The sequence below is a fragment of the Phalaenopsis equestris genome, unplaced genomic scaffold, assembly GCF_001263595.1.
Source record: "Phalaenopsis equestris unplaced genomic scaffold, ASM126359v1 Scaffold000873, whole genome shotgun sequence".
Taxonomy (NCBI): domain Eukaryota; kingdom Viridiplantae; phylum Streptophyta; class Magnoliopsida; order Asparagales; family Orchidaceae; genus Phalaenopsis; species Phalaenopsis equestris.
Window position 1 is genome coordinate 507446 of NW_018165313.1, and position 15230 is coordinate 522675.

Genomic DNA, 15230 nt, shown 5'->3' on the forward strand with positions numbered 1-15230 from the left:
GATTTTTCTAACGCGCAAGGGGGGGGTACGAGAAAATTGCAAGAATATAAAGAATGTATAAGTGAACTTTTGAAGGACCATGCTGTTATAGAAAATAATGCTAATTTATGCCTATGAAAAACTGCGGTTTCTTTTTTTTTTTAATAAAGAATTTGAGGCAATTTTCTACTTGATTAACAGTAGCATACTCCTCCTTCTATGAAAAACTGGGAATTGTTTTAGAAGACGCAATCATAGACAAAATCCTTTATTAGAGGCTTGTTCGACAACTTCTCTACTTATTTTATACTTAACATTGTCTTTTCTATTAGCTTTGTAAGTCAAATAATGAATAATCATAAACGTTTATGCCTTACTGTTTTAGGGTTCTACATTGAATTTTATAATATTTGAAAGAAATTCTAGGTAATATTCAAGAAGGAAATTCTAGGTAAAGGAATTTTATTGAAAAGATGGATGATCTCCCATTTGAAGTCTATCAAGATGTCGAATATGCATGATTTATATTTGGTACTAAGTCAACTTTAGGATATTGTACATTATTAAGTGGTAATCTCGTAACCTGGAAAAGTAAAAATAAAACGTGGTTGCATTTTCTAACACAAAAGCTAAATTTGGATAAATGGCGTTAGGAATATGCAAATTGATATGACTAATATTATCTTGAAAGATTTAAAGTTTGTATTGAAAGATTCTATGAAGCCCTTTGTGAGAACAATTTAGCCATCAATATTGTACATGTTCTCATGTAATATGACCAAAAAAGATATTGAGGCGAAGAATTATTTTACTTCAAAAAGTTAGAAAATGGTTTAATCCGTACTCTGCTTATTACGACAATTGGTCATTTGTGGGCATTTTCATCAAATGATTATTAAGAGCAATATTTTAAGAATTGAAATGTTAGCTTGGAATGAAAAATATTGATTTATTCGCTCGAGGGGGAGCGTGAAAAGTTCATCTCTGTCAATCTCATCTCCATCAATCCCGCCTCTATTAATTTTGCGTTCATCAATGTTCCGTTGAGTCCAACAATCCTCCACATTCTTTCTTCACTTCATGCAAACTTAGTGATTCATTAGATGATTATGGTCACTTCATGAATTTGTGGATTATTGTCATTATTCTATAGTTATTATTTCGCCTACTCATCAATTTGCGGACTATTGTAATTATTCTTTCATGTCCTTACAATTTTTAATAATTAGAAGCTCTTTTTGAATTGTGTAAATGCTACACAATTTTTGGAATGAAATACTCGACTATTTTTTTACAATTTTTTGTCAAGTGTTTATAAGCTCCTCCAATTTATATCAATAGATGGTTTTGTACTTAAGAGCTCACATTCAGGGTCCCAATGACAATAGAATGGACATAAATCTTAGGAGACGATGACTTTTGATAAGAAGCATTCGAATTTGAGAATGTTATTCTTGTTTGCTGGACTGAATTTTGTATTGATAATAATGGTTGAAGAAAGTTGGATAATTAATGATAATGGCTGAAGAATGCTGGAAGATCTCATGTCGTTGTAATTTGATTGGTTAAATGTGCTGTATTACTGTTTTTATAGTGGGGATGTTAGCTTGTAGGTTGTTGTATGGACACATGCTTTTTTTTTAAGAGAACATGATGGCTTAAGGGGAAATAAAAAAAAATGACATTTCAAGGTGATACATTGCATGAGCTTGAGGGTTGCCCCACTATCAAACAGGTTTAGTGTACTAGAAGTGAGAATGTTGAGGTGCATGGCAAATAATGAGAATGACAGAGGACAGTTATTTCTAGTCGTGAGAATGTCAAATTAGCGTCTAATATTAACAAGTGATAGAATTAATTGATACATTTTAACTTGTTTGAAAGGTATAGGAGTGTACAAAGGTTGGTCAACATTATAATTTGTTTAATTTTCTTAAAAAGACTTCCAAAGGTTCATTTAATTAATTCACGATGAATAAGTTCTATGGATCTAAACGTGAGAAAATACTTGGAGAAGGATGATGGATGGTGATGATCCGGCATTTGAGAAAATATTGCACAATTGTACCATTCAACATTGATGAAATTTGACTGTAAGAGTTAGGCCAATGTACATAAGCCTTACTTTATTAAAAGGTTTTATGTAAAATATTGTTGTCTCCAAATGCTGATCTTAATTTGAATGGATGCTGGATAAGAATCTATATATCCAAACCATGTGCGAATACTTGGAGAAGGAGGATGATGGTGATGATTTGATTAAAATTCCACTTGAAGGTCACAATTTTTTCAAACAGAGTAACCAGTTGAGTCTTTTTATTAAAACCATCTAGAATGTTCAAACGCTTCATTTTCCAAATATCAATAGGTTGCTTATTTTATGCTTCTTGCTGCAATCACATGTTCTACTGGCCATATGGATGCTGATTTAGTTTATCAAGTTACCAAAATTTGTACAAAATAATGTATGAAATTGCATTAACTGATAAGCTGATTAGCTTGTTAACATTGCAATTACCTTTGAGATATCAATTTTTTGGGCCCAAGACCTTCCGTCATTTCTTCTTTGTTTTTCATGCTTCTTAGGAACGACCTTTTTGAGTAACTTGGAGCATAGATTGTTCTTTTTTACAATAATATTTATGTTGGATACTCTTTTTTTAAAAAAAATGCTACCTTGTCAGTCTGATTTTTCTAACGCGCAAAAGTTTTAAGTATCTGCAAACACATTTGCTCTTGCCATTGTTCCCATATTCTCTCAGCATATTTAGAGACTGTTCTGTTTTTTGTTTTTTTTTTAATTTATTTTATATACGTTCCATTTTAAATTTTTCACTGATCATCCAATTTCTTTTTTGCATATTTTTCACTGGCAGTACTTCCTCAAGAAGAAAGTAAGTGATTCCATAATTCTTTCCTTTGAATTTTTTTTTTCTCAATGAATACCTATGGTATTCCTTGAGCTATTTAAATATGATCCCATTGTCATATATGTTTGAGCTAAACAAATTGACCTTGCATTGAAGTTATCTATCATAAATAATGTATTATGAAAAAAATAAGTTATACTCAATGCAAATTCAAATTTCCTCGACTTTTTCTTGAGCTATTAATAAGTAGTTTGCGTTTCTTTATGTTTTTTTTTTGCTTTAACAGTAAATTTTAAATATGAACTGCCTTTAAAATTATTACGATAAACATGATTGCATTTAGTTTTCTCTGGATGCCTGTTTTAATCGTATCTTAAAAATGGTATTGTACACCAGTTATAGTCCTTTGTTAGAAATGGTACTGTGCACCTGTTTCAAATGGGTCTTTATATTAAGCATTTCATTTTTGATTGTATGTATCCGATTTTTTGAAGTCAAGGCTTTCTAGACAGTTATGTTGATGCTATTATGAATTGCTAAAACATTGCTGCGGCTGTTGTTGATCTCCTGAGTCTACGGGCATCATAACAGGGCTACAGTGAATTTTTTTTATCTTCTTCCCCAGACCATTGCCTTGAAATGCAGAGAAATATAAGATGTACCATATGAAATGCACTGGATTTGATGTTTGGGTTTTTTTTCCCCTAACTTTGAAACCTTAAAAAAAGTAAATTTATTTTTATGGACTTGATTGGTTTGTTTGTATAGTGGAAATTGTGAAAATCTGTAATATACTCTTTTGCAAAGTCGCTCATTTATTTATATAAATGAGTTGTACTGGTAATAACAAAAGTTATAGCTTGTTTTTATTGAACTTTTATTTTAAGGAAAGTTGAAATATAATTGATATTTTATGGCAGATTGTGCTAAATTTTTTTTTTCCCTAAAAATTTTATTTAATAGCTTCTCAAAGCAGCATTATCAACTTTATTTGACGTATTCATCTTTAATTAAGATCAAATTATCTTTCTTTGTTTCTGATGCATTTCATCTAAAATCTTATTATCTTTTCTTTTATTGCATTTCTTCTTCAAAATTTGTCAATCATTTATCTCTTGTTCTAGCTATTCTATAAATCTTATTTTTTCCTTTGATAATACCTAACGTTCTATATAAATTATTAAATGTTAGATTTAATTGAACACATGATTAATACCATAATCATTTATATAGAAGCCTAATTTCTTTGTTTTTTTGTTATCAATCAAATTAGTTTAAATTTTAGATTTAACACATGGTGGAATGTACTGATGATTACAATTAGAAACTAAATGTGATCCAATGGTTGGCTCAATAATATAAATTCAGTCTAGTTGGCTCAATGGTAATAAATACAATAGAACTAAATGGTGATTGCCTCAAATAGAAACTAAATGTGATCCAATGGTTGGCTCAATAATATAAATTCAGTCTAGTTGGCTCAATGGTAATAAATACAATAGAACTAAATGGTGATTGCCTCAAATGTAGCTATTTAATTTTCATATTTATTATCACTATTGTGTTACAATCAAGTTTGATTTTGAGAGATGTTTGTTAATATTTTATTTTTTATTATTATTTCTGTTATTTTTTTTGGGTGTGGTAGAGAGCTTTAGGAAATTATGTTTATGGCTCTTAATTTGGCGGGAGAAAGAGGTGGCATATTTTGCAACGCATGCTTGAAATAGTTTGGCATGAGTTGACAAAATGGAGTTTTAGGTCTTTACTGAGAACCAATGAGTTTACGCTTTATAACCAAGAGTCTAAGTGGATAACTTTTGAGCATATAAATTTGAGAGGTTTTACTAACGTTTTACTTCCGGGCATTTAATTATATTTTTTAATCATTCCATTGAAGCCATAATATTTAGGTTTTCATGCTAGTGGACTGTAAGCTGCTTAGAAACTGTTTTGATGGACACATATTATTTTGCAATTATTGTTCCTCTAGGTCCACTCTACAGGTGCTTATCTTGAAGGCTATCTTGTTCAATTAAGAGTGAAAGGGGAGTTTGAATTACGAAGGATTCAGAATACTTAGTTTGGAAGTTCTTTTCTTATTTCATGAAAATTTGTTTGATGTACTAGGTTGTTTTTCTAGAGTAAACTGCTTTTAGGCTTTAATGAACCTTATAACTGTTTTTATTATTATTAATTTTTTGCACAAGTAATTTATGGTCTCATGCACTTTAAAAGATTTTTGATGGACAAGTTTCATATGATTCTCCTTTTGTTCTTTTGCATTCTGTACTGCATTTATGCTGATTAACGTTGCTTTTGACTTTATTAGTCCCGTAAGTTATCCAAAATGGTTTGTCAGAGGGCGTCAACTCCTTGGGCTAATTTATCATATTTAAAGAGGGACCACGCAAGCCATTGTGAAAAAGGCCAAAGCTGCAATTTTTTTAGTTTTAATGGCAGGTTACTGAAACCATTAAATGCGGGCTTTTGTTAATTTTTATTAGAAGGTTAAGAACAGTAAAGTTCTGATGTATGGTGACCCATTTGGTTACAAGTTGTAACTTCTTGAATGCAGATGTAATTTATCTCTCATTTGTTGTTCTTTTTTTCCATAGAACATGCCTTTCTCTTTGCTGTAACTTCTATTTGTGATGTTTCTTTTCGAGAATCTTTCCATTTATTTCTTTTTGAGTCACATGTCTATATGACTAGGAAGTATTGAGCACAAACTTTAATTGCCTAACAGAAGGGTTTGCTCATCAGACAACTCTGAAGTTTAATATGTTTAACTATGACAATAACAAGGTTATGCTTCTTGAGTTATTGACAATGAAATTGCCACTATCCTTACTTCATCTTTATGGTTTTCTGGAAATCTGCTCAACCTTATCTTCACACAGAAATTTTGGATGCTAAAGTCAAAATGCTTGCAGGTACCCCCTTTTGGAAATTAATTCTTAAGCAGTTTGATGACTTGCTTGTTAGAATATTGATTGCAGCTGCCATCATATCATTTGTTTTGGCTTTGATTAATGGCGAAACAGGCCTATCAGCTTTTCTGGAACCTTCTGTAAGAGGAATTTATCTCATTAGCATTGATCTTACATTGAAACATTGATTAATTATTTGTTGCTGTAGTCTGATGTTCCGTTAAATAGAATTTTTACTATGAACTTGCATCAGTGCTGAAATGTTCCTAGGTTTTATGTGTAATACTCGATATTTTGAAATATATAATAAATAGGTATTTTGCAATTTTGGTTCCTCTCATCCATCTTTTTGGCTCAGGTTATATTCATGATTTTAGCAGCAAATGCTGCAGTAGGAGTTATAACAGAAACAAATGCTGAAAAAGCTCTTGAGGTAATACTTGTTTCAAGGCGCTCACTTTTTTTTCTTGCACATTTTAAGGCTAATTGGCATTTTCTTACATCCAAATCTGTACCATGAATCACGGATTCCTGTAATGAAACTCTAGTCGCATGAGACACGTGACCAGGATTTTTCAGGAGACCATGTTGGTTGAGGGGTTTTATTATCCTATAGTTATTTTCTCTAAACAGATTCCAACATGTTTCATGACACCTATTTGACAAGGTGGAGCTGTTATTGGGAAATATTATGTACCACCACTAAAATCAATCTTGAAAATTACACTCATTATCATTCTCCTAATATTGTTATTACTTTTCACATTTCTTAGTTTTGGGCCTGACCATATAAAATTTTAGCGTTAATTTTATATTTATAATATAACTAGTCTTTAGATACATATATATGTGTATACTTTTAGTCACAAGAGATAATTATAAGTACGTATATTCTTATAATGGTAACGATTTTTTCTTCTCTGTAGGAGTTGAGAGCCTATCAAGCTGATGTTGCAACTGTGCTGCGAAATGGTAACGATTGTCCATCACCTTCTTGTTGTTGCAGCTATGATGATAATATATGGCCCTTCAAAATTTGTCACACATTTACCACTTAACTATTTTTCTTATTGCTTATATTGGCTTTTTAACAAACACTGGCAACCTTCTTCTAGTAATAGAAGTGAAGTTGATTTTTTTTGGTATCATGTATTGGATATCATAATATATCTCTATTTTCCTCAGTTTGAGTAGTTTTATTAATTTTTTTCATCATAAGATGTAATGAATAGATTTTTAAGAAATATAAATCATGCAGAAATTTCTCTGTTATTAGCATGCCAATTTGATCGGTATGTTAAATGAGTGATACCAGAGATAGAGCGGGCGGTTGTGCAGGGTGAGAAGGGTGTTAGGGTGGTTGTGATTAGCTGTGGGTATGGAGGATGTATGGATGGTTGGCGGTGACTGAGGCGGTTGGCTGTAGGTGGGAGGATGTCCAGGTGAGGAAAGTGTTAGGGGGATGGCTGAAGGGGAAGATGATTGGCGTTGATGGTTAGGCAGGCTGTTGGAGGATGGCTGAGACGGTGTTCCAGTTGAAGCATGGTCGACGGCTGGAGAACAGGGAGGTGCGGTTGGATGAAAAGCAGCTGCAATAAGACAACAATTGTGGTTGTCAGGTGGCTGCAGTAGGGAGGGGAGGACAACGGCAACAGAAGAGCGGATGATGAGGGCGGTAGAATCGAAGATAATCACCACCCGATATGAGCCACAACTGGAGCACCACTCACCATTGGATACAACCATAGAAGGGAGGACCGGGGATGCTGACAACTGTCCCGACAAAAAACACGACAAAAACTAACCCTAAAATATCAGGAAAGCAAATATATAATAATGGTTTAATTATGAGTAGCACAATAGGACCTGCCGACTGCACAATCACAAAAATACCTTGATCGGTTCAGACCAAGCACAAAGCGGAATCCTTCTTCCATCGCAGAAACCCTCGCTCGAAAGACTTCCTATGTCAGTATCCCAGGGTTAGGGGAGCTTCAACCTCTTTCGTCAAAGTTTTTGCCTCATGTTGAGGGGGCAAAGCTGCTGTAACCTCCCGAGGTTGAAAAGTGTTCAACTGTATTGATATGAGCAGTTGTGTCCCACTGTTGGTTGCATTATCTACCAAAGCACCTAAAAAAATTTCCCCACTTTTGAGTAGCCATCCATATCGGTCCAAACATCTGGGGGTAAGCTGCCAAACTAAATTGGGACTTTGTGCCATATATACCTTGCAGGGACCTCCAAAGGTAGCTAAAAGGTTGGCTCATTCCTATCTATTAGAAGTAGGGTTGTGAACGAGCCGATTTTGAGCTGTTCCAAAGGCGGTTTGAAATCAAATCAAAATTATTTTAAATGGATTGAAATTAGCTCGTGGCTTGAGTCATTTTTAATTTTGATCCGATCTAGATCAAAATCAAACGATTTACGAGTCGACATGAACTATAAACAAGTCGGCTTGAATTTTAAACGAACTGACCCGAATGCCATTTCGGCTCGTGAGCTGGATCGATCTGGTCAAAAACCTGATTTAGCCAACTCGAAATCCCGCTCGAAAAACAGATTGAGCCGACTCAAAAACTTTGTTTGAACAAAATTATTTATTGATATGAAAAACAAAAAGTTAAAATAGACAAAAACATAAATAATTTTTTTTTTTATTGAATAAATTATCAAAATACAAATTTACAAATTACAATAAAACAAAATAAATTTTATTTGTACCTTTATAATCAGAACTCATAAATTATAAATTTCATATTAGAAATTTATAAATTATAATTGTCATTTATAAATATCATACATAAGAAATTACACATAAAAACAAAATAAAATGATTCTTGAATCTTGATGACCCAGTAAAGCCAACATTTAGCAGCACGGCGGATCCCATTGCAATTCCTAGAAGTTCTTTAATCTGCATCAAGAAATTTATTGTCAATATAAATTGTTTTAATTTTGACATTTTATAAAATATATAGGCTTTGGTTCAAATTAGCTCAAAATTCACTATTTTAGAATGTCTAACTAAATAAAAGCCAAGAATGAAAACTTTGATTTCAATTCAAAGCCAACTTTTACTGAAGTGAACTTGATATCACCACATTGAAGGTTAAATCCCCAAAGCTCTAATTCGGAAAGTAAAGAATGAACAAAGCTGTACTATTGATCCTTCTCTATTAGAACCAACTGTTTGTCTAAGTCTGAAATAACAAATTAACATTTCGGATTTAATTTTTAAATTTTAAAAAATAAGACGAGTAGGCAAAGAGAACCCAACATGCCTTTTATGGTCCCAACTTAATCTCCACGTTTGCATATTTTATGCCTTTTACAATTGCTGCGCTGAAGAAGGCATTATTAGTTGTGTGCTTTTGGACAAAACTAATTTGAGCTACATAAGGAAGGTGCAATGTTTCCAGTTTTTCACATGCTTGCTGTAAACTTAAATTGCGTTGTAATTTTCCTCTTTTGCATTGGACTTTACAATAAAAATCTCAATCGGCCTTGAAGCTTGGAAGAAATCTCATTGTAAAACAAGAAACATCTGTCGAATTCACATGAATCACATCTACTGTAGGTAATATACAAAAATACATTTTGGTGATTTGAATATGGAAGAGAGTGAAATTAGAGAGAAAGGTATGTTAGGGGAAGAAAACCCAACATATATATGATTGATTTATATTGGATGAAGTGGAAATTCTCATTCCAATGTTATTATAATTAAAATGGCATAAAGTACTCCATTTTTGTATCTCCAGACACACATTGCATTCCCAGTTCAGACAACATCAGACCCACTCAATAATAAATCCACATGCCAAAGTATGAACTAAAATGTTTTTCATGGCTCGCTCACGAGAAATTATTGTATACGGACACCGTATCTGAATCGTCCATCAAAAATTTTTAAAAAAAAAAAACTAAAAATGGGGCAAAAAAAAAAAATAAAAAATAAAAATGAGACCCACCGAAATACATGTTTGGGTGATGAGCGGTGGAGATCGGACACCGTATGCATTTCTGCATACGGTGTCCGTATGGAATAATTTTTCCTCACTCGCACACCAAATAATAATCCCACATGATCCATCTGTTTGTCATGACCCATTCATTCTATTTACTATTTCAGTCCCATATCTCACCTCGTTGGCGTAATAAAACCCACCATGATTCATTTTCAGTTCATCATATTTATATGAGCAGCAGCCCTTTGTTTCAAAACAAAAGTAGTTCATTCTTCGTGCACATAACATGGCTGTCAGTATATCATTACAGTGGTATGTTTTTAAATGCTAAAATGCCCTTAAAAGAAGACGAGGAACAATCCAAATATAATTAGCTACAAATATGCACATGTACAAAACACATACCTTTGAATCAACTGAGCCCCATACACCAAGCTTTCAAACTAGAAGCCCTAACCCACAGTGATTCATTCAGTTCATCATATTTATATGAGCAGCAGCCCTTTGTTTCAAAACAAAAGAAGCTCATTCTTCGTGCACATAACATGGCTGACAGTATATCATTACAGTGGTATGTTTGTAAATGCTAAAATGCCCTTAAAAGAAGACGAGAAACAATCCAAATATAATTAGCTACAAATATGCACATGTACAAAACACATACCTTTGAATCAATTGAGCCCCATACACCAAGATTTCAAACTAGAAGCCATAACCCACAGTGATTCATTCAGTTCATCATATTTATATGAGCAGCAGCCCTTTGTTTCAAAACAAAAGTAGTTCATTCTTCGTGCACATAACATGGCTGACAGTATATCATTACAGTGGTTTGTTTGTAAATGCTAAAATGCCCTTAAAAGAAGACGAGGAACAATCCAAATATAATTAGCTACAAATATGCACATGTACAAAACACATACCTTTGAATCAATTGAGCCCCATACACCAAGCTTTCAAACTAAAGCCGTAAAACATCTAAACTTAGGAGCATAGCAAGATTTTAATGGGTGAAACGAAAAATTTTGATCTCTTGGACCAATTGTTTTACTTTGCCGTGCCAAATGAGTAATACGACATGCATGCAACCATTGCTCCAAATAATCGTCTCTACAAAAAAATGAAATCTTTAATCACATGAGTCAAATTATAAATGAACTTGAGAAGATAAAAGAAATCACATATCATTGCTCTTATGGATGCTAGCCTTCAGAGTTATGCAAACTCCAGATATTACCAAATTAATATTTGAATAAATCAATATTTTGTCTAATAAATGCATAATATCTTCCCATTAAGCATTACATATAGAACCATGTGAATAAATAGAAATTGAGTGATATATATGTATGCACAACAAAATACTAGATTTGAAGAAGTAAAATATGTCTTTCCATTAAGCATTTCTATGCCAAATTGCCAAGCAATAATAGAAAATTGCAAAGTAACTACAAGTGCAAAACCATGCCAAGCAACAATAAAATGTTGCAATGCAATTGCAAAAATTGTGCCTTGAAGAAACATCTGGTAAGTGGAAAAAATTATGCCTAAAATAAAATTCAAAGCACTTAATTAAATATCTCTTAAGCACAAACCTCTCTTTCAAAATTTAAATCATAAATTCTTTTTAAAATTGGAAAAAGTGAAGTCTCCGTATTCTTACTCCATGTTTTGAAGTAGATGAGATGAGTTTGAAAATCCGGAGCTCAAAAAATTCCCAGGTTGACATAGTGAATTCCATCCAAAATTATCTGGTAAGTTGGTGTGGCATGCAACAGGTTTAAAACATATATTACAATGCTAATTTATCAGTGACGCGGGAGCTTACCGATCGCCATACTATAACTGCTATAGTACCGCGACCGTGTTACCATAGCCGCTAAAGTACCGCGGTCGCGTTACTGTAGCTGCTTCTTTTCTTTTTAGCTTTCTCCTCTCTCCTTTTCACTCCATTCCATAACTGGTATCCTCCCTATTCATTGCCTACCTTATTTACACCTTCCACTTCTATCCTAATTTCAAATTCCTTCATTTCCCATCACCCCTCATTTATTTCTTGCCTATTCTTCTACTTGCCTAATCTATCTACTAACCCCCTCTTATTTGCATATGCTGTTTGCTCAGAGGAGTTTTTTGGGATGATTGCTGGTTTCAACGACTGCCTTTGGGGTGTACTTCCCCTCCGTGGGCTATATCCGAAGGTGAGAAGGTGCTCCGATTGTAACTAGTCCGAGGTAGTGACCGCCTTCAAGGGTCCGAGTGGTGCTCCGACTGTAGCTCGACCTTAATGAGACATTTATATTTCCGTAGCCTCCTCTCCCACGCAATCCATCAGTCGCCAGCTTGCTGCCCTCCTCCGGCTCACCTTCAACAGGTCGCGAGCCCTCCTCCACACATTCCCACATGATGTCTGCTTATTGTTCCCCTCCGACTCACCTCAAACATCCCACTAGTTGATCCCTACGCCCTCCGACAGTCGTCTACTTGTTGTTCCCCTTCCCTGCAGTCAAACTGCCATCCCTTCCCCTGTTTCCCTAGCATTCTCCACCGCCACCAACATCTCCACATGCTAACGTCACTCTTATTGAAGTCTATGTGCTGTCTTTATGTTTGTGTTGTTGTTTGGTCTCGTTATTTCATGTCGCAAGAGTCTTGTTTGTACTCTCTTGAATTTAGTAATGATAATTGTGTTCTTTCGTGGTTGTTTGCGTCTTGTTCTCCGGTATCAATCGATATATAACCCTAAACTGCATATCAATATATTAGTATATTGTCCATAATTAAAAACATCAAGATTCCGGATAACCGGTTGAGCCACCATGGCTGGCTAACATCATTGCTCCATCAAAATAAAATTGAATGCACAAAACATCCAACCATTGGTCGTTATAGCTCATAACAACTCAAAACGATCAGAAGACCAAAAATAAAAAATTTGCAACATCTGTATCTTAAAACAATCAACATACTAACTGTGAGGATAAAAGACATCCACAATTAGTTTGATCTAAATGAATTCCAAAACCACATTCATGGACCACAAGTACATGTGCACACTTCAAATTCCACATTAGCACAACATAATTGTCCCAAAAATAAAAATTACAGTCTATTCAAATCAAAATTTATAGTTAAAAGTATCCTAAATGTTACTTTCCCAATCTCACATTGTTCATCGAATATAGTGTTTAATTTAAGATTCCGCATTCAAGCTTTCCGACGCAACAATTGTTAAATTCTCTACTTCAAGGATGTCAAACTAAAATTGGAAAGTAGTAATAAACAATTAGGCATATTTAAGAAAAATAAATGCAATATATGTCAATATTACTATATTACCTAGGAATCTTTTGATGATTTTTATGCCGCTCGAATCCAATTTCTTGTGCATACTAAAACATTCAATGTTTTTGGTGAAATTATACTTTAGGGTTGACGTTAGCAATGAATAGGGAGGATACCAGTTATGGAATGGAGTTCAATAAGAGTAAAATAACTAAACCCTAACTATACTTAATAGAAAGGACCCAAAAAATATTTACAACCTACAAATTTAAAAACATTTGAAGAAGCTTCATAATATTTCATAACAAAACATAAATAATTGATAAAATTTTTTTCAAACCACAACATAAAGAAGGACTCCATCCAGAATGAAATTGATATCATAACATATTAATAACCTTTTCCTTACACAAGAAAAGTTAATGTGTACCAATATTATTTAAAAAAAAAAATGCTGTTTTTCATTCAACAGAGGAAATAGTTCCTAAACAGAGAAACAACAAGACAAAATCGATATCCATCCGACTCCAACACCAACATCAGTATCAGTATGTACTCGAATATATTAAATGCCTATCAATTGATAATGTGAGGGCGTGTATAGAAAGAAAGCAATAAATATACAATTATCATTCCATTGAGTCCCAGTTGAAGAGTTTGAGAAAACAACATAGCTCAATAATAACATGAGGATATATGCCTACTCGCACATACAAGCAAGTGGAGGCATCCCTAAATCTAGAGAATAACATGACTTACAAATTGAAATTTAGCTTGCTATGCTTCAAAATGTTTGAGGATGGTCCATTAAATTGAACTTTATATTGGACATTACTCAATATATCAAAAAATCATAGATAATGCTAACAACAACCACTCAGACATATCAAAAGATAAAGCTAAGAACCACCACTCAAACATATCAAATAAAAATGTTTAACACCATTGCCCAATATATCTAGGAATCATAGAACATTGTAACACTGAAAATCATCATGAGTGGTGTAATCATTAGAACCATGCACATAACATATGCATATTGTAACAGATTTAAGTGTTATGCATGTAAAAATAGAATTTTAGCTATTAAATATGTAAATACATAAGAATTATATGACATGTATGTAAATGCCCCTTGATATTTTTAATCCCACATGGTCTCATGTAGCCGACAAGCCTAGCCAGCCTCTTGCTTTGAGCATATTACTAAACTAAAAGAGAAATAACAAAATTTATGTGCTATATATATATATAAAGAAAAGTTTACATACATACCACACAATTCCTATGTAATTAATTACATATCTATCACCTAAACTTTAATTTTTATTTGCATATATGCCAACTTACCTATGCATGAAATTTGTTTATTTAGCTGGCAAACATGATTTAAGAATCTCTAGGATTAACATATGCTACTTTAGTTGTTTGAAAGGATTTTGCATAAATGCTCTATAAATCTTGCTTAAAACCTGCTACCAAACAGTGAAACAACCCCTAGTCCTCGATGCTTAATGCTTGGGCAAGAATTACACATCAAAAGACAAAAAAACCTGCACTGTGAATAGAAACTTAAAAAAGTTAACCACTCAGGAAAAAATCACTGTGGCTAAGAACTAAACAATGTTGCTAAAAAACTACAACGTCGCTTTCAAATTATTGATCACTTTGTCACAGAAAAAAGTTGATCACTTTCTCACAGAAAAACTGCACTGAGAATAGAAACTCTACATTACTTTTCAAATAAATTTTTTTTTGATCACTGTGATTCTGTTAATCGTTATGAGGAAAGATAGAATAATATTATGAGGCAGGGTTACCAAGCCATAAATCACCCTCCGCACCAAAAAAAAAACCACATGATATCATTATCGACGCGTTGAACGCTGGAACGCCCACAACATGTCAGAGAGGCAGAGAGCGAGATGCCAGAGGGACGAGACAGTCGACAAAGTCGCAGAGAACGAGAGAGAGGAAGAGACGACCAAGGTTACGGTCATGGGAAGAGGCAAAGAGAGAGCGAGAGATGGAATGAGAGAAAGTCAGGGCTTCGGGCGACGCTGGGGAAGCGAAATAGCGAATACAATTTTGGAAATATAGGATGAGTTACATTTCATGAATTGCAATTCACCGTTCGATCATTTATCATCGATTAATTTTCAACTTCGAACCGATTTTGAGCTTAGGTCGGATCG

The 15230-nt window shown here is 33.6% G+C and overlaps 1 protein-coding gene across 2 annotated transcripts in view; it reads left to right on the plus strand.

Moving 5' to 3' along the window:
• The window catches only part of LOC110031982 (calcium-transporting ATPase 3, endoplasmic reticulum-type), a 109165-nt gene that overhangs the window by 2330 nt on the left and 91605 nt on the right, over positions 1-15230 (plus strand). For both annotated transcript variants that reach the window (XM_020735461.1, XM_020735459.1), the window contains exons 4-7: positions 2856-2873; positions 5786-5922; positions 6141-6215; positions 6709-6754. In XM_020735461.1, coding sequence (XP_020591120.1) covers positions 2856-2873; positions 5786-5922; positions 6141-6215; positions 6709-6754 — 276 coding nt within the window. The remainder of the gene's footprint in view (positions 1-2855; positions 2874-5785; positions 5923-6140; positions 6216-6708; positions 6755-15230) is intronic.